We start from the raw sequence: 19,902 nt of genomic DNA, 5'->3' as shown, positions 1-19,902 counted from the left end.
AGTTTGACACCACGTTGCCCTTTAAAAATAACTTTTGGTGCTTCTTATATCAATTCAAAGCCCGTGAATGGTGTTGTGATTGATTGCTGAAGACTGACATTCGTCTGTAATAGATTCAGAAGGGGGAAAGAAGAATGCAAGTGTTCCCAATCTTTATTCCTCAACTCCTTCCTGAAAAAAAATCCCAGTGTGATTTTGAAGATAATTTTGCCTGTGAATCTGTTATTGTCAGGAGGGCTGAGTCGGTCCTTCATAGATTATTCACATATGACATCTTTAGACCTCTATTTGAGAATTTATACCGTATTCACTGCCTGAAAATACTGCTGTGAGGGATTTTATCTCCATGACAAGTCCGCTGGGCTGTTTGCTGTGTGCTGAGTACTTGGAAGTCCATCTGGTTTATTAAGAAACCATCAGTTGTATCTACCTGTTACTATTACAGAGAACATCACATTTTCAGAGCATGTGTTAGTTTCAGGGATTTCAAAGTTGAAATAATGCTCACCTTAAGGGTGATAGTGTTGTTTGGCATGCCATTCCATTTCTTGGAGCTGCTGGGCCATTTAGAGCAGAGTCTGCAATTACACTTTCAGAGTTTGAGGTGGTGGCAGATTTCTTTGCTTAAAAAAAAAAAAGAGAATTTAATTTTTCTGTATGGCCTTGCTGCAGTTCTGCAAAGTGTATCAGTATCCAATCTGTGTTGTTCTTTTGCACGGCAGGCAGGCAGATGCATCAGGTATCTGATGGTCTTTAGGCACCTGAACTTGTGCTGGGCTAAGGAAAAGTGTTTTTAGAACGTAAGTTTTCGAACTTTGCACATGACCCTGTGCATACATACACAGGTGTGGGTAAGGAGGAGGTGTGAGTAATGGTGGATAAATTATGGAGGTCAGACTTGTTTGCGCGGTGGTTGGATATACTTAATCACTTTGCTGAGGTTGGATGGGTTATCGTATTGATGCATATCTTAAAGGAAATAAGGAAATCTAAATGGGAGAAGGGAACTGGAAGTCTTTTGAATATATTTAGATGCACTGAGCAAAAGGTGAAACAAGTATTTTCATATCACCAGCCAGCCAGTAGGAGAAATTAATTTGTATGAACAAAGCCCCATGTTACTCCTGAGTATTATCTGATTTTTGGTCTCCCAAGCATGAAATAACGGAAATATTTTTGGTCTGCGTGTTGCTAAATGAATCAAGAGAAAACAGTTGTGTTGTTATTCAACAGAACAGTGTTTTTTTTCTGTTTTTCTGCTCAAGCTGTTCTCCAAGCAAGCAATCCTCTATGATGTTTCTGCATGTCCATGTCTTCCTACACGTAGTAACAAACAAAAATACCCTGTAATGTTGGGGAGTGGCATTGCTTCCATCTTGTGTTGCTGTGCTGTGACTTTCACTGCTGAACACTTGCCTTCCACTTCAGAGCAACAAAGTAGAAATGCTGAGTGTCTGAATTCATAGGCTATAATGTTCATCTTCATGTCATTCTTTCTTTTCTTGTCATTTCAGCTACCATCTATTTTTATAGAATAGAACTAAATCCCTCTGGCTGGCATCTTGATTATTATTAGTAGTATTAGTAGTAGTAGTATTTTTGGAAGCACACTAGTTCTTCACATCCATACAAAGGAATCATTTGCAAACTGAATAACCTTGATTGTGTGGTGGAGGAGGAATGAGATCTACAAAAGAGGAGGTATAAATTTGCAGAATCTGTTGGGTTTTTGTTTGTTTTGCAGATAGGGGCTTTGGTGTTTACATCTCAGTGTCTGTGTTGATGCTGTTCAGCTTGTTGTTTTGCTACTTTTGAGTGTTACCACATGAGTTTGCCTCAGGCATTTATGCTTATAATAAATTCATTAATGCCAGGAATGGGTGGCGATTTCTTATTCTTAAAACTCCTGCACAGAATACCTCGTGCTTGAAAATAAAGACTGGAGTCGGGGATCAGCAAAGCAATAAAAAAGGTTCTGATGTTTAAAGCTGTGGGGAGCCTGACAAATTATTATGCCCTTGGTAATTCTGAGAGTTCAGTTGCATTGATAGGCGTGTTGTAAATACCTGGAAAATAAAAATCCCAGCCTGCTTTTACTAAACTCTTATTCCAGTGTATGCATCACATGACGCAGTTGATTGAACACAGGGCAAACAGTCATCACATTAGATCTTTTAATTTTGTAGTATCTAATGAGGAATGAGATTATCAATCTAGGCTTCTGATAGTACAAGCCTAATTATCTGTATTAATTAACATCTCCCGTAATATACCTCAGGGATATTGTTCTGAAATCATTCAAGCTGGATTTCTCCTGCATGGCGTTCTGTCTTTCATCTAGGCAAGAGTTTGAAGGTAAATGAGCAGAGTTCCTCTTCTCTCAAAGGTAAACTAGAGCTGCTTTTTCTTTAGTGGTGTGTGATTGCGCCCAAGAGAATGAGAATTTGCATGAAAGGTTGGGAAGAATGGCAGCTGTACAGACTGCTGTGATGGTTATTATACCTAAAAGGAGCAGAGTTTTGCCTTAAATATTTGCAGGTTGACCTCAGCAGTGTGTTCTACCCCTGGTGAACTGAGCAGGGCACAGCACAGCTGAGCATCCGCGTCCGGATCTGCTGGGTCATTGCATGGTGGTCATAGGACATGCAGAATGACTTCAGTGACACTTTGAGTTGTTCTGGATCTTACAAATGCTGTGCCTGCTGTATCAAGTGCAGTGGAGATGCAGGGTTGAGTCAGGAAACAAGGTGACAGCTGTAAGTATCAGGAAGGAATATTTTGATTTTTATATAGCGTGACATAATCAGTTGAATAGATGTTTCAAGGTTTTTTAGTTCCCCTGAAGAGTCAGATCCTGGCCCTAAAAAGTGAGGATAAGTGGCATTTTGGGTCAGTTGTCTCATCTGGTACTGGAAATAAGTTCTCTTACTGCAACATCTGAGAGGACTGTCCCTTAAAATGTCACCAAGCTGCCGTTACCCATTTATCAGCCATCAGAAACATGCCTGCTCTCTGAGCCTGCATGACCTGCTGTGTCTTGCTAAGCCATTCTGTGGAGAGTCTGGCAGCAGCTGGGAATGGGAGAGGAAAGCCATCAAATTTGCATATATTTTAATTATAATATTTTAACAATCAAATTACACATAGAGACAATTCTTTTGTGTCAAGTAGCGTTTTATTAGCTGCACAGTGAAGCTTTTACTAACATTTTTCAGTGAGCTTTCTGAAGGCCTGAGGATATTGAGAGTCAGGGAGTGAATGTTTTTGCATAAATCTTTCATGCTGTCCACATGAACTGTCAGGTTAAATTCCAGCAATCAAAAGGTTAATGAAGTCTGAACTTTAAGCTGAGAATCACAAATTGATGGCCGTTTTCTCACATCAAGCTGTCAGCTGGTAAGACAAAGAGGGAACAGGGGGAAATGCCCCCATTTCCAGTGTGAGCACTTCTTCTTCCCAAGATGTTCCTTAATTTGCATCGGAGCACCCAGAGTCAGTATTCCCCTTCTGCGTTATCCCAGAATAAAAGGATAATTGCAAACTGCGTAAAATATTTTAAAAAGTAGAAAATGCATTTGTTGAGATGTACCACCAAGCCTCCTTTTGCTTGCAGCAGCCCCTGGATCACACCTTGAGGTGGGATGAGCTGCCCCAGGTGGGAGCTTGCCCACAGGCAGCAGCTTGGTTCCCTTCATGGGCCACGGAGGAAGGTTTGCTTAATTGAAGCAGCTCCTTTTGGTACTTACAATCAGATGGGATGAATCTGGGCAATAGTCCCTGGCAAACATCACCCCTCGGAAGCAGTGTATGAGCCCTATCCAGCCAGCATTCCTCCAACAGCAGCAGGGCTGAGATATTCAGAGGGTAAATGGATGCCTTCCTACATGTGGCAGGCAGTGTTTGTGCTAGCAGGTGCCCCTCAATGTGTCTACAATAACACAAAACTGCAATAAAAGGGAAGATGAGTAAGCTCTGCTTTGCTGTTGCAGACTAAGGCATTTCAGGATTTAATTATACTACAGGTATATAAATTCCGGAAACATGTTAATGCTCCCGTGATTAAAATTATAGAGGGCCTAATTGAAAAAGCATAAACCGAATTGAAGAATTCCTAATTATAGTTTGCTTTGAGGTGTTAATTTCCTCCATAATGAATACATAATTTCTTGAACTAGAAAAGGGGGCTGCTGCACCAGCGCGTGGGCTGCAGATGGAATGAAGGGATTATCATAAATGCAGCCAGACAATTCAGAAGAGTAAACCTCTCCAGCCATGGTGCTGTTCTGCCTCCCTATAATTTCAGTTCTCCTAGCACAGTGCTTTTCCAAAGCAAAAGGCAGAGCTAGGAGATGGTGAGAGACTTGCTTACGGTGCAGAAGGAAGGGGAAATTGGACTGGTTTAATTAAAAGTAGTCATGGTGCAAAAGGGGAAGGTGAGGAGAGAGGTGGAGAACGGTATTTCACTGGAAAGGTCAAACAGTAGAACAGAAGATGCTGACTTTCCTCAGTATCCACCTTGCCTGATTTAAAACTAATTGCAGGAGCTGATGTTGATGCAGGTTGAGGGGGTTTTTTTATTCCTCCCAGAGGATTTACCCTGTGTTTCAGTTTTATCTCACATCAAAAAGATGCATAGCTTTGAAGGGAGTGAATGGTGAAATATGTCTTTATCAGGTACAGCCTCCTGTTGGATAAATCTGCCCCATTCCCACTCTGTTGGGGATCTCTGAAGGTGTTTACAAGTGATGACAGACCAGCTGCCAGCTCTTATCCTTGGGATTTCCATTTTCCTGTTTTCCCACCCACAGCTTACTTGTATTCCAGAGCTGAAGGTGCCACTTCTTCCTGCTGTCAGAAGCATCAGCGTTTTGCACCTCCTGAAAAGCACAGTATGCCCAGAACAGGCAGAAAGAATCTGGCCAGTAGCTTTCAGAAGGTGGAAATCTGTGTTACCATCTCCCAAGAGAGCTCATGTTCTCTATTGTCTGTGGATAAAATAACAGTGAGTAGACTGTGACGTGAGCACAGCGGCCTTATTTAATAATGACTCTTCTGCTGATGTTAGAGCAAGTTCCCCTGTTTGTCTTGCTTTCATTAGCCTTTTAGTTGCATAAATAAATCAATTCTATTGTTCTGTTGTTAAGAAAAGATTTTACATTCATATGTATGGGTTTTCCCTGTGTAGTCCAGTAGCTATTGGCCTGTAAAATGGAGAAAAAACTAGATTGTTTCTGTATGGAAACTGTCTTAATTTCAGGGGAGCCATTGGAAATACCCAAACTCATTGAGAACAGATGCAGATACACACAGCCTTGTGCAAGGCTCTGCTTTATGGAGGGCATGGCAGAAGGCACAGGGAAGGGCCTGCCACACTCTCTCCTGGTCCTGTAGGTAGCTAAACAACTGCTTTGGCTCTTCTTGTCCTTGAAACTTACTTTCATCTGGTCTCAAGACAAACCAGCGATCACTGAGACCTCAGTCAGTGATGCCTGTTTAATGCTAAGCGACATCAGCACAAAAGGGTTGTGGTGGCTTTTTTTTTCCTCTAGATCAAACAGATGGCAGGTGGTTCAGGAGGGAAAAAACACCTCCAAAGCCACAAACATTAGCTTCTGTTGCAGCGAAAGCCCTATCTGTCTGCACTCATTATCTTTAATCTGCCAGCACAAAATAACATTGAGCTGGAGAGATAGGGACTGGGCCTATTCCACGGGGGAGCAGCAGCTATTATGTCTAATCTGTGTTGCAAGCCAGGTCAGCCTTATGGAGATGGCTGAGATAATGGAACACAGAGCTTTGAAATGCCCTCTAGTTCTATATTATTTTTACCGTGTGTTTTTTCCCAATAAGATTAAACAGGAGGAACTTTAGGCATTTAAAGAAATGATGCATGTATGTGTGTATATATATATATATATATATATATATATATATATATATACACATGTGTAAATATATATATATATGCAGATATATATTTACACATGTGTAAATATACCTGGGTCAATCTAAAAGTAATGCCTCCTATTTATTTCCATGGAAACTGCAACCTGCAAAGAAACTGCAAAAGAGCACAATGACACTATTTAATGGAGCACATTCTCAGCTACAAACCACTACTTTTCAGCGTAGTCACCACTATTAGCTGTGCCTTTTTGCCAGTGAGCAAGATCCTGCATGCCATGCTTGTAACCATCTGCACCAGCAGAGGTAACGCACTGTCGCTGTCACCACTGCTGAAATGCACCACTCACTGTGCTCACATCCACTGCTTGATCTCCATCACTGTTCAGCGGGCGTCCATGAGTGTCAGTGGGTGACTTTTTTTCTGTATGGAGGAATTCAATTCCACCCCTTTGCTTCATACAGAATTCAGTGTCAGATATTATAGTGTCAAACTGCCCCTCTGCTGCCGTGTGTCACATGGCAACAAAATGGAACAGGCTATTGATGGGAAGGTTCATCCTCTACCTCTGCCATCGCACCAACATCTGCCTCTGGTGTTGTGGGCCAATGTCATAAAGTAGGAGGCATTACTTTCGGAGCAGCCCTAGGGCAGGTAAATAGATGCAGTGTTCTGGTGGTCTGAGCATGGAAGGAAAGCAATCTTTTTTAAGTATGGGCCAAAGGCCAGAGCTTTTGGGCTTTTAAGCACAGTCCTTCCTTTGGTTGTTAGACACTGACTCTCAATACAGTTGTCCTCGTGACAGCTGTGTGTGTTTTGTACGTGTAACACATTTCTGTTTGGAGTTTACTGGCACTGCTGGGGTTATTAGTTTAGTCCATTAGTCCAGCTACAGGGAAAGATGAACTATAGTTGGAATTTTAGTCCAACAGGGATAGGATCAGTCTTTACATTTTCTTACCTTTTTCTAGTGCCCACTCCACTCGCTGTAGAAATTTAACAAAGCTTGACATTCTAGTGATAAATAATATGAAACCCATATGAGCCCATATGAAAACAGTGGCTCCAAATAGTGTTAGCCAAGTGTGAAATCGCTACATTTTGTTTCATGAATTTCAAGGTAGAAAGGCTGTGGTAGGGGGTGAGTGTCAGAATGGAATAAAATGTGGAGAGACTGTTATCAGCCTTCTTGATGAAATGGATTGCATTACTGCTGGCTCTATCTCAGCAGGATTTTTTCATAGCAACAGCAGTAGTTAAAATCTTCTTTTTTTTTTTTTCTTTTTTTTTTTTCTTTTTTTTAACAAATTTGGCTGAATTTTGATATTTTCAACTAGAGCAAATGTAGCCAAAGAGTTGTTTAATTTAAATGAGTGTTTAAAGAGCACACAAAAATAACTTCAAAATGAAAGATCTGGTGTAATAGCTTTGCAATATGAGAAACTATTTCCTCAAGTAGCATCACTTTCGTAAGCATTATCTGTGTGAATGCTTTCTTGCAGATGTGAAGAAGCTGATTTCTTTTAACGATTGTATTGATGGAATTGCAGCCCAATATTCATAATGGGCTAGTTTAGGAATCTTTGAAATAGCGAAGCATATTGCAGAAGATGACACTGCAGAACATCTTTATTTCATATTCTTTTCCATAAAAATGTTTATTGAAAGCTGACCTTAACTTCAGCATATTGCGTCCTACGTGGAGCTGTATGGAGATAGTAGCAATCTTTAATTGATTGTAACGGCTTTAGAATCAGACCCCAAATAGAGAGAAAATTGCAGAACGGTGTATTGGGTCCCTGTACGTACATCTTAGGTGGCTGTGAAACCCAGTTCATTATCGTTCATAGATTAGTTTCAGAGCTTCTGATTAAAAGTGCATAGGAGATGTTAAGGGTGAAATTTTGGAGTGTATGAAGTAGATGACTCAATTCTCAGGAATGTATTGGCACCTGAGCATTTTATTATAGTCACAAGGAGAAACTACTGAGGGAATGTTCAGCATTGCACCAAAGTAACACGGGGCTGTAGGTGCGTTGTACGCTCAGAACAACGAGCCTCCGTGTTTGGCTTTGTAGGATCACAGAATGGCTTGGGTTGAATGAGACCTCCAAACACGCCCCGTTGCAGCCCGTTCCCATGGGCAGGATTGCCTTCCACTAGCACAGGTTGCACAGAGCATGGCTCGGGATGGAGCTTCCACAGTGTCACTGCTCTCTGACTGTTACACATTTTATTCCTGTACATTTTATTAGCAAATCACTTGTGTTCTTATAAATCTTTTTGAGAGTAAGTGGGTTTTGGTTGAATTTATTACAAAATCCTTCTGTGCAAGTTCACACTGTAATTACTATTTAGTATTTAATCCCACTTTTTTGTTGTTATTTAAATTTTTTAGTGAGCTCTATGGAGACCTGATGGGTTTCTATATGGTACTTCTAGCTTCTATCATTTTTCTCCCACAGGGTGGTGATGCACTGGAACAGATTGCCCAAGGAGGTTGTGAATGCCCCATCCCTGGAGGCATTCAAGGCCAGGCTGGATGTGGCTCTGGGCAGCCTGGTCTGCTGGTTGGCAGCCCTGCAAGGGTTGAAACTGGATGATGATTGTGGCCCTTTTCAATCCAGGCCATTCTGTGATGATTCTGTGATTGTATTTCATCGGATTTCCCTTTAGGAGAAAACGTGTGCCTGGATAGTGAAGTGTTTCTGGCTCACAGAACACCCAGTTTGCACAGAATCTTTGTCTTCTGTCTGGGGCTGCCATGCAATTGACTTGTTGTGAGTGGTACCATTTTGTTTCTTATTGCATGTGTGGCAGAATTCGGGGTTTCTATCAGACACCTTTGGGAAATCAAAACTAAAGATGTTGATGCCATTCTTCTGGCTCAGTTTGCGTCACTAAAAGCAACTTGGCCAGAAAGTAAGCATCTGCAGACACAGTAGCTAATCTGAATCTGGTCTAGAGGGAGGTATCCTTGCCTATAGCAGGGGGCTGGAACTAGATGATCTTAAAGGTCCGTTCCAACCCAGACCATTCTATGATTCTCTGAATGCTGAAGTTTGACTATCATGCACCACATCTAAGCCATCCCACTGCATTATGGCAGGAGAGGGCTCCGTGCTGGCAGAATAAAGGCCCCGAGTTTTCCTGTTCATGTGGAGGTATATTGACAAATGTGTTTAAATTGTTTTAAGCCAGTTTAATGGAATCACAAGTGAAAAATGATGGTGGAAGGTGCTGGTGTAAGTATGTGTAGTCTGATTTCTGTGTTGTGCCATGCCTGGGGCATTCATACCCTCTGCCTACTGAGGCTGTGAATCAGCTTTCTGAGGAGATTCCCGGTTTTAAGAAAACACGTTTTTAAAACTTTGTCAGTGTGGTTAAGAGGAAAGAAGAATTGGTTGTTAGCCCCTCAAAGTGTCACACCTTTGCCCCTGGCTGTGTGCACTTGATGCCTTTTGGTTGTCTCTGTGCAGCATTAACTCTCACAGATTGGTCAGACAGTATTTGGGTTTGATTTGCACATGTTTGGATAACCTTTTCAGAAGTGCTGCATCTGCTGATTCTACAGAAGAGATGCAACAGGGGAAATTCAATGCATAGCTCATGTTGGCTGCTGCATGCCCTCAGTCTGAGATGACAGTGTCAGGATGGAAAAGCCTTGCATCTTCATACTTTGTTTGCCCTTCTTGTCTTTCATCCTTGAATTAAGACAACTATTAGTAAGGAAACCACAAAGACCCTTTTGTGGTATCTTAATTCCTGCTGCCTGTCAGACGGTTTGCCTGAAAATACTGTACTCCTTTGAACCAGAAATGAGAGGTTCCTGTTCTCTGTGGGGTGAGTTACAAAACTTGCTGAAAATAATCTGGTAAAAATGCACTGCAACATCAGGCTGTACTAATTGCCACTGGGTTTTATTCCCACGGTGAAAATATTATTGGAAATAGTGCACAGCTGATAATATATTTGTGTGTTAAATATTAAAATCAAATGAAAAAATATTAGATCTTAATGTGGTACGTTTAAGAAAATGTAGTACTAAAATGGTCCAAAGGGGATACTGAACTGAATGCTGGAGCGTTGTTTCTTTTAAGCTTTAATAAGTCAAGTGAGGAGATCACTGTAGGGTTAAGAAGAAAGTGTATCAATGGCATACTCTGTCATCATCAGGGATATAGTGGAGATGCTCCTGGATGGGAAGTGCCGTGTCAGCACACCAAAGTGCACAGACCAGATGTGGAATACTTTATGGAAAGCTCTGACATTTCCTCCCACATTCATAGACATCATGCATCCAAAACTGGAGTCTGGACTAAACACACAGCTAGATTCTGGACAATTACTTCCTCAGCCCATCCTCGAGCAGCATAAAAAGAAATCAAGAGCAGGGAAAGAGAAGTCTGCCAGAGCTCAGAGATGTCTCAGTAGCTCAGAGACAGGGCTGTGATTTGGAACGTTGATTATCACACTTGTGCTTCCACACTGAATAGAGAACTCATAATTGAAGAGATTACCTTGTAGATGATGATAAGAGCACATTTTCTTCCTCTGCAGACAACATTTGTGCTGTGGCGGCCATTATGGCTGCTGCTTTTATCAGTGATTTAGAATGGAGCTGTCAAAAACTTTAAAATGCTTCTATTAAAGTAATGTGGTTTTATCTATATAAAACCTGTGAGATTTCTCAGGGAAGCCAGGTTTGGCCTCCTTTTCTAATAAGAGTATACGGCTGCGCCACAGGGCAGGGAGTTTCCCAGCCTTCGAGGAAGTCAGGCATCTGATCAGTACCAGATTGAGAATCCCTGGAGAGCTCTTTCTTGAGAGCAGAGCTGTGGATGTGTGGAAACCAGTCCTCCATTGCCATTCATGGGGATAAAGCAGTTGCTGGTTTGCAGTGAGGCGTTTTGGAGTAGCACAGGGAAGGCAAGACCCCTGCTTCTATTCCCCTGCTACATGCAGATGTGTGGATTTGATTGCAGTGTTTGCAAACGTGGCTGGATATTAAACGTTGAAAGGAAGTAGTTAGTTTTACTGTGTCGTCTTCCAGTTTATTGGCACTGGGGTTGTTATATGGAATTGGTAGTTTCAATGTTCTGCTTTTGTTGTCTCTTTTAATATAATTACAATGTATGACACTGAAACTTCCTTTTATCCAGCTGGGCATTTTCAAGCAATGTATTGATTCCTGCTATGAAAGCAGTGTTGGCTGATACTGGCTGGGAGCGATAGCTTTGAAGCGTGAGAGGAGGAGAGCCCCAGGAGATCTGCTTTACTGCCTACCTGGTAGCCAGAATAAGACCTAATAGAATAGCTTGGATACCTCCTCTGTATTTCCATTGCCTCTTTTCTTCCTTGCATTTAGCTCTTCTTTTTGGGAAAGCACTCCTTTTTTCCCTGCTTATAATCACAATGCTGTGTATTGCAAAACTGTTGGTCTTAACAAGCTGCAAATGGTTGACTCTGCTCCACATCCCAACAGAAGTGTGGCTGCAGCTGGATGCCTCTGCAGGCCAAAAGGGCAGGTCATGCTCACAGAGTTTATTTTGAGCAAGTGCCTGACTGCAATCTTTGGGGTCACAATGCATCATGGAATGTTATCACTTCTTGAGAAAACTGGAATTACTTTTACTCTTTTGAGAATTTCTGTAGTAATGCAGACAACATGGCCATAATTGTGGTGAGTAATTGCATGCTTGCTATCCAGAATTCCCACATGGATTTCATTTGGTTGCAGGATCACTGGCTTTCCACTGCCAGTGGAAGGGCAAGCAGGAGGGAGATGTGATGCTGATGGAAGCGGAGGTGGAAGCTCTTGATGTGCTTCATAGCACCTTGTTATTTAGAGCAGAGAAGCTGATTCCTGAGAATGTCCTGAAGGCAGTTCAGGAAAATTCTGCTCCTAAGTAAAAATAAGACATTCAAAACTCTTTCAGGGAGACCTTTCAATGGCCTTTCAATGTTTGAAGGGGAACTATACGAAGGAAAGGGACAGACTGTTTCCTGGGTCTGCTGGGATAGGACAAGGAGAAATAGTTTCAAGCTAAAAGAGGAGAGATGCAGGTTGGATATAAGGAAGAAGTTTTTTACACTAAAGGCAGTGAGGCAGTGGCACAGGTTGCCCACAGAGGTCAGGGCACTGGGGATCTGAGCACTGATGGAGCTGTGGGTGTCTCTTTTCATTGCCTTTAAAGATCCCTTCTAACTCAAACATTTCTGTGGTTCTAAGAGGAAAAGTAACCTGGAAAAGAAAAATACATCAAGGAAGAAGAAATAAGAAAATGAGATTGTGAGCCTCTTTTTAGTGAGGGGTGAACTGTGTAAATCTGGCATTTCTGGAGGGACCAGATCAAAATATCCGAATCAAAAAATGAGATCCAGAGTAATGATTTGGCAGGAAAACAATTTCCCAGAGTGATAATCTTCAGTCCAGAGTGATCCTTGAGAGTGGCTGCTCTCTTGGCCACTTGGTCGACACCTGTGAGAGCGGCCACTTGACCACTAGGCAATAACAGAGAGCCTAAGGAAAGAGTGAGGCTGAATGATGAAGGTCACTGAGTTGAGCAGGTACGACAGAAAGAGGTGCCAGCACTGTGTCAGTTGGTGAGAGCCAGGGCGCAAAGGGAAGAACTCAAAGTAATGCCCTCTGTAACTCATTCTGTGTTTCGCCAGAGAGTAGTTTTTTTAGACAAAGGGAATAATGACAGCAATGCTGGCTGAAATACTTGTTTCAAAGGAAAAGGTGACAGTATTTGAATAGATCAGTGGTGTTTTAACTTGCACACAAATGGGACATTTATTAAATTTCAGCTGAATGCTCATGAAGGAGCCATAGTGCTTCCAGAGACATCTGAAAAGATTCCAAAAGAATAAACATAAAAAAATAAGTTAAAATTTCAGGTTGTAAAATGGAAGAGCTATCCCCAGGGTAGGAAGAAGTATGTATTTATGGCCAAGGCAGAAAGCTGTAATGTAAAAGATTGCAAGCAAGAGAGTATCTGTTACAAGGTTCTATATGCATCAGAGGTGTTGCTCGTGATGAACATGAGTGCATATGGTAATGCAGTGGGTGTGAGAGCAGCCAAGGGAGAAACTGAGCATGTCTTCAAAGGTAACTAAGTTCTCTGATTACAGAAGCAGTTTAATTACCTGGCCATTAATGTCCCTGGTAACTTCCCCTTCTAAACCAGACAGGTCTGTGGGCTCTCTGCTTGCATGTGGCATAATGAAGAGAATGAGGTTGTCCTTTCAACACAGCAAGTATGGGAGAGAAGAAGAGGGAACCTATGGCTCCTATGGACTGAAAGGAGAATTAGATATATGTGTGTGTGTAATGATTTGTGTGTGTATATAAAGGAAACATTTTCTAAAACCAGCAGAAACAGGCGTGTAGGATTATATGCAGCAGGAAACAAACAATTTTTTGGTTAGAAAGCATATGGCAAATGCCCATAGAAATGTTCATCACAATTTGGAGTACTTCTGTCAGCAAACAAAAGCTTCCTTTTATTTTTGTCAGCAATGTGGATTATTATTGGCAACCTGAAGGGTCAGAATAAGACTCTGCATATAGTCTGTTAGCGAGCAGTGTCCCAGAAGGCAAACTGCAACTCTACAGCTGAGCTGAGCTTGAGGTTGAAGTTAAACACACTTTTGCTTAAAGCTACCACTAAATCCTCAATGGTGAGTCCTTGTTGCTGGGAAACGTGTTTATCGTCTTAGAAATCAGCAAAGAAATACTAGAGAAGTTTAAAATATTCTATGAAAACCTCCAATGAACAGTAGGATTGAGGAGAGTCTTCCAAAGTGCTGCGGGGACGTCACTGAAGGCTGTGTCCATATGTCTGGGTGCTCCTGCTCCATTAGCAAATGTGAATACCATCCTGCATAAGGACAGCTTAATAGCAAGCAGTTCATCCATCGGTCATATTGGTAACGATGATTTGCCTTTGGGCCTGGCAGTGGGAGCTGCCCTGCTGTGCTGATTGCTTCTGTCTCAGCACTGAGCATGCCAAGTACCTGCAGCCCTGAAGTAGCAATGCATTCCGAAACATGAACTAGGTTTTGTTTTGCCTCCTGCCTGTGGAAGGTGCCAGAACTTTGCTCCCCGCAGAAGCGCTGATGAACCATTGCTATGCGAGATAATTTGCAGAGCAGCCTTTCTGCAGAAATGAGCCTGCAAAAGCAGGGACGCGGATCTGCTGCTGGCTGCCTCCGGTCTTCTAATCGATCTCCCCTGTCCAAGTAAACAAAGGAGCAGCCTGACACAGGCAGGTGAGGGCAGCGCTGTGAATATCCTGACAAAAAGTGAAATGACTGCAGCGCTATCTCTCTTTGTCAAAGGGGTGAGCGGTGTTAAGCAGGCACTAAACCTGCCACGGCTGTAGCAGCGTTGAACTAAAGGGCTTTGTTAACTGTCTTTGGAAAAGAAAAAAACAACACAGTGTGCATTTGAATGCAACCTCCTTGAGCCTGGAAATAGCAAGCTAGAAATGACAAGGTTGCTATTACATATCATACAAGGCAAAGGCTTAGCATGAATCGAAAAGGATTAGGATTTCATGGAGCTCGAAAGAGTATCGAGAGTTGATTCCTGAAACAAAAGTGAATTGGGAGAGAGATGAAGCCACCTACCCGCATATGCTGCTCTGTAAGTCAGCCTTTAAGTGATGCAAGGTAGGAGGAGACTTGCCAGCAGGAATCATGGCCAAAAACTTTTTCATTCCGGGATGTATCATAAAAAGAGATGTGAGGCAGGGCCAAAACTAGGAGCACTCTTAAAAGTTATGGGAATCTTTTTCGGTCATCTGAACTGGTTCCTGCACCTTGAAACTGTCCAAAACAGAGCCGATAGCATTGCTTTCTGTGGATGCTCCCCTCTACTAAAATCATCCCTTGGCCAAGCGAAGTTTTCATGTTTCACCTTGGTGGCTGGAATGGAGGGAATATTCAGTACATTAAAAATCTGTTACTGATTGGATCTTGTAGTAGGTAACTTCGTTACCCAAAGCGTGGCATGACTGAGCTCTGTTCTGACTTTCCCAAAGGTGTAATCCTGCTAAAGGAATAGAGCAAATGAACCAGCACTTTACCTTCAAAGCAGCTTACAGCAGCCATAGACAGTCATTGATGTGCCAAGAGCTGTTTTGCTATCTCACCCTAGTGTAACAGTGTTTTTGTTATTTTGCTTTGTTTTTTCACTGTTGGAAACACTCTTTATGTTTAAGGATCTTGGGACTCTAGTCTTACCTTCCTCTCTCCCCTCTCCTCCCAGTGTCTATCAACTCGTTGTCAAGGAGGAGAAGCTGCAGAAAGCTCGCAGAGCTGCAGACATCATTGAATGCTTCTCCATCCCAGTGAGCTACAAGAACGCCTCCAGCCTTGACTCACCTCACTACTTTGCAGCCGAGCTGAAGCCCATCAACCTGCCCGTCACACAGCCCTTCACCGTGGGCGACAACAAGACCTACAATGGCTACTGGAATGCTCCTCTTTCTCCCCTGAAAAGCTACAGCATATACTTTCAGGCTCTTAGCAAGGCAAACGGCGTAAGTGCAGAGAATATTGTCTGTATCTGTACACATGACAACCTCCAGCCTCCCTGTCTTTCTCCTTCCTCCTCCATCAGATGCCAGTTTAATTGCCGATTATCACTTTCTTGCAGAAATTTGAGGGAAGTTATACGTGCCACTACTTGTCCTTCACTCAACTTTTTCTGCAGATGCAATGGAAAGCCTGCTGGAGTGCCAAGTGATGGAAAGGGCATATGTTGGCACACGATGTATGAAGTAGATTGTTTATGATCTTTTTCCTTGCATTAATGTCAGAGTAGAGGCTGTTGTCCTTTTAAGATGTAGCTGCTACATCCTTGCAGTCGTCAGTTCACAGTGATTTTAGAGGAGAGATGAGATGAGAGCTACCAAAAGCTATTAAATTGGATTACTTTGTGGCCTCCTTTTGGTCATGCTGTAGTTTAGCAGTTATTGTTGAGATTTTCACCTTGAACAAAATGTAAGTTTTACCGTAAAGGGAACTTTGTGCCTGTCTTTCTTACTCCTTTTGGATATCGTAGACTTTATTTTCAACGTATAGTTATTTTGTAATATTAAGTGTGTGATGTTAAAACTGTGTGGGAAACATAGTCCGCCCCTTTTTGAGAGTCAAATGTCACACACATCATGCCCAACAGATCCATTCATAGGAAACTGAAGGCCTCTTTTCCCTCATAAATTCTTCTGGAAAGTGGTTTGTGACCTATGACCTCATGCTGCAGATGTGTTCAGCTAGCAGCATGCAGGCCAGATCCAATCTAAGCAGTCATTCAGCTGCATCCCCTCTGGCTCCCCCAGTAGCTTTTGGTTATCACAGACATGTTACAGGTTACCACTCCAGCCTCCTGAGGAGACTTGTAGCATTAATACACAGTGAAGAAGTTGGGCAGACAGGGATGTTTTTATTACATTTACCAATGCTTTCCTGAATCCAACTTTTACATGGGTAAGCTCTCTAATACATCACCTCTGAAAGAACAAAATTAGAAAAATCAATCAAAGATGAATGGTAAAGGCTTCGGTCTCCACTTGGGATAATGACTTTGATACCCAAAACACAGGCGTGCATCACAGAGGACTGTGCGTCCTTTAACAGGCTGGCAATGCCAGTGAAGGTTCTCAACATGTCATGCTGTTTTACTGCCTTCATTTATCACCATTCTGCAGAGTATCAGCTGTGTGGCTGACAAGCACAAATCTCTTCGGTACTGTGCTGCTTTTCACCTTGGTTTCCCTTCTAGTTGGTACAGTTTCCATTCAGCACTCATCAATTAATTCAATTTTAGATTCGCTTCTATGAAGGAAATTGTGAAATATATGTGTCTGTCTCTGTGTTTCTAGTTAGTTCCCCCTTATGTGATAGTTAATTGCTAGCGAATGGATCCCTAAGGATGAAAAAAACTTTTATTTGCTCGAGTACAATCTAATGTGCCATAACAGGGTAATAAGAATGGAAATGTAGGCTTCCCTTGGCATTCTGGAGTGAGGCAGCAGTAATGTACAGCTCTTGCTTTTTCTAGAATTCTGTAGCTGACAGGTTGCTCCACACTCAAAAAAGTCCATAATACTTGGGCTGCTCAGATAGGAAACTAAAAGACCTTTCAGGAAGAAGTAATCCAAAAAGTCTGTATGCAGCTTGTGAAGGCATGAGAAGCATCAAGTTCATGTCTGAGCAAGCAAATGCCTTTTGTGTTAATAATTTACATCAGTACATTATATGGTGATGTATCCTCAAAGTGCAGTGCTGCTGGAAAAAGACATAGGTGAATTGTCCAAGAGCAGAATATGGATCTTAAGTGAGTAGCTGTGGAACTTGTTTTGCCCTGATAGAGTCCTTGAGGCACTCATTTAAAATGTTAGGATCTGATTTGCGTCTGATGTTTTGCAGCTGTAAATGTTTTCTTTCATACCCAGAACTGTTTGCAAGTATAATTTGTTTTTAAGAGTTCTGGGTGTTCACTTTTATCAACAGCCTGAGGCGGTTTGGTGGTCTTCATAAAGCCTACCAAAAATTATGGCTGCAGGAAGGCATTTTTAGATAACGCACATCTGCAAAATATCTGAGACAGTAACAATTTAGCACAGTTAAAATCCAGCCTTATGTTCCTTTGCACATGAAAAACTTAACAGAGCATCGCAGCTCATTTTTTAATTAGGATATTCTATAGTTTCATTAATCACTGACAGATCTGGAACGATAAAACTTCTCTTGCACACCTGGAACTTGCAATGAGAAGCCGTCGTGCAGTGAACCGTAACATCTTCCTTTGGAAATGGAGGGCTCCAGGGGGAGCTTAATTTGAGGAAACATTCTGTGTTTGGTCAAAAAGCTTGATTAGGAGGAGATGGTGGTGGTAGAGGAATTCTGCATTGTTATTTTACATCTCCTCTGTGTGTGGAGGGTTGTGCTCATTTGGTGTTCTTGTCGGCTCTGTAACCATTAGCCATGATTGTTGCATTGAAAGGGACATAATTAACAGCTGGATGCAAAACAAGTGCAGCAAATTGCTGCAAAATCAGATCTCGAGCTTTGCTGCCTTCTTGCGTGCAGTGTGGTGCTTGTTTTTTGACAGCTGTCGCTCTCTGAGTTCTGTGGGCAGTTGTGTGAAGCTTGGGCAGCCTGTTGCTGCTTCCAGACAAGGGTCTGAACAGAACATTTTGTTGTGCAAAACGCTTCCAAACTCTGCGGGTTTTCCTCCTAGGAACAATTGAAAGCCAGATGCTCAACTGCCAGGTGTCCACGATCCAAAGGGGTTGGGGGGGGGGGAAGAGAGAAAAAGAAAACAGAAACTCTAGGCTTTATAACAGGGCACTTGAGAAACACAATTAGCTACTGATCATTTGTTAGGGACAGTTAGTGCAAGAACTGACAGAGGGAAGAGCAGACAACTGGCTTTGCTGTGTTCTGGCAGGAGCTGCGTGCCTGCCATCCCAGCCTGGTAGCTAAGTGATGTTTGCTGGTTGTCCTGGTGCCACCTGCTACAGATGGCTGCTGGCAGAGCACGATGCTTTCCCGGCCTGTAAAACCACCCTGAGCTCAGCCTCTCTGATGCACAGCCCTGTGGTGCTTCTTCTGAAAGGTACGGCCTGGGCAGCGATATTATGCAGAATTAATAATCAGAGTTAAATGTCACAGATTTTGCTGTCCCCAGGTTCTTTGTCTGAGCCATTGATGGTGTTGGTGCCCAGTTAGAGATCCAGCAAACACGCTCAGGTGGGGAGAATTCCTTGGCTCCTGGGGTGCTGCTGCCTGAACTTCTGAGCAGCTCAGGAAACAGAGCTTCCTAGAAATCTTTCCTGTAGCTCTGGTGCTTTACGTCATTGAGTTAAAATGAAATCTATATTGGCACAGTTGCAATCAATAACCCTTGGCCATTTTTCCTCTAAATGGGAGATGAGGCAGGAGGCTTTGTAGCACAGCTGGAGATGATGTGGGGGATGCTGTCAGCTGCTCCTGCAGCCTGGTGGTCCAACAGGTGAATGATGTGTTCAGGCCAGCTTTGTGAAAAGTGGCAGCACAGGAATCAATGAGAATATTATTTTTGAAGGAATGATGGACTCTACAGAGTTTCTCATTGATTTTTTTTTCCACTCTAATGACTTGTACTACATGCACAATCGGGCAGCTTATCATTATCAGGGGATTTCAGGCTGGATTCCTGGTTGCTAACAGGTCTACTCACATACTTAAGGAAGATTTTGGAGGTATGGGCAGAGCTGCCAGTAGGAAAATGACCTTCATCCTTGTGGAGATGGCTCACAAAGAGCCAGCGAGGTACTTCACTTCAGCACAAGGCCTATTCTGAAAACCAGTGTGCTACTAAATATGCCTACATTGGTTTTGCAAACAGACAGCTGTGAGGACTCAGTGTTCTGTGATTTCAGCTGTACCATTTTGTCCAGTGATGTTTACTGCCTCTTACTGTCATGCTGGAGCTCCTGGGGCAGCAGTAAAGCAGCTGTGGATACACTTCACTCTTTGTAAGTCCTTGTTTCCACATTTGTTTGGCCTTCCTGAGCCAGAAGACACGAAGCTGAGTGTTGGTAGTCTTATTCATTGTATGAATAAGATCGTCTAGTCATCCTCGAGTTTGGGAGATGTGGATACTGAATAAACTAAATATCCTTGAAATCACTTTCTGTTGTAAATAATAAAAGCCCAAACCACTTTGTTAAAGCTCACTTCTCCAGATAACACAGATACTAAAAATAACTGATAATTGGAAAGTCAATACGGGGTTTAGCTGAGCCTCCTGGAGAACTAGCAGTTTCCTTGAGCTGGCAGTAGAAATTACAGGGGAGTCCATAGACTCTGCACACTCTGTGCATGTGATTAATTTTAAGGACAGCAAACAATTGGTCTCAGTGGAATAAGAAAGAGACACATGGGAAAAACTGAAGAAGAACAACGGAAAGGTTCAGAGGATGGAAGGGCAGTGCCTG

At 42.5% G+C, this 19,902-nt stretch overlaps 1 protein-coding gene across 1 annotated transcript in view; it reads left to right on the top strand.

Moving 5' to 3' along the window:
• Window positions 1-19,902, top strand: part of PTPRT (protein tyrosine phosphatase receptor type T) — a 305,115-nt gene that overhangs the window by 206,522 nt on the left and 78,691 nt on the right. Inside the window, exon 11 of the mRNA XM_042834507.1 lies at window positions 15,183-15,456. Within this exon, the coding sequence (XP_042690441.1) occupies window positions 15,183-15,456 (274 nt within the window). The remainder of the gene's footprint in view (window positions 1-15,182; window positions 15,457-19,902) is intronic.

Source organism: Centrocercus urophasianus, unplaced genomic scaffold, assembly GCF_019232065.1.
Source record: "Centrocercus urophasianus isolate 14NV4802_14NV808 unplaced genomic scaffold, USGS_Curo_1.0 seq_47, whole genome shotgun sequence".
NCBI lineage: Eukaryota > Metazoa > Chordata > Aves > Galliformes > Phasianidae > Centrocercus > Centrocercus urophasianus.
The sequence above is the reverse complement of the archived record's forward strand: the minus strand, read 5'-3'. Positions and strand labels throughout refer to the sequence as shown.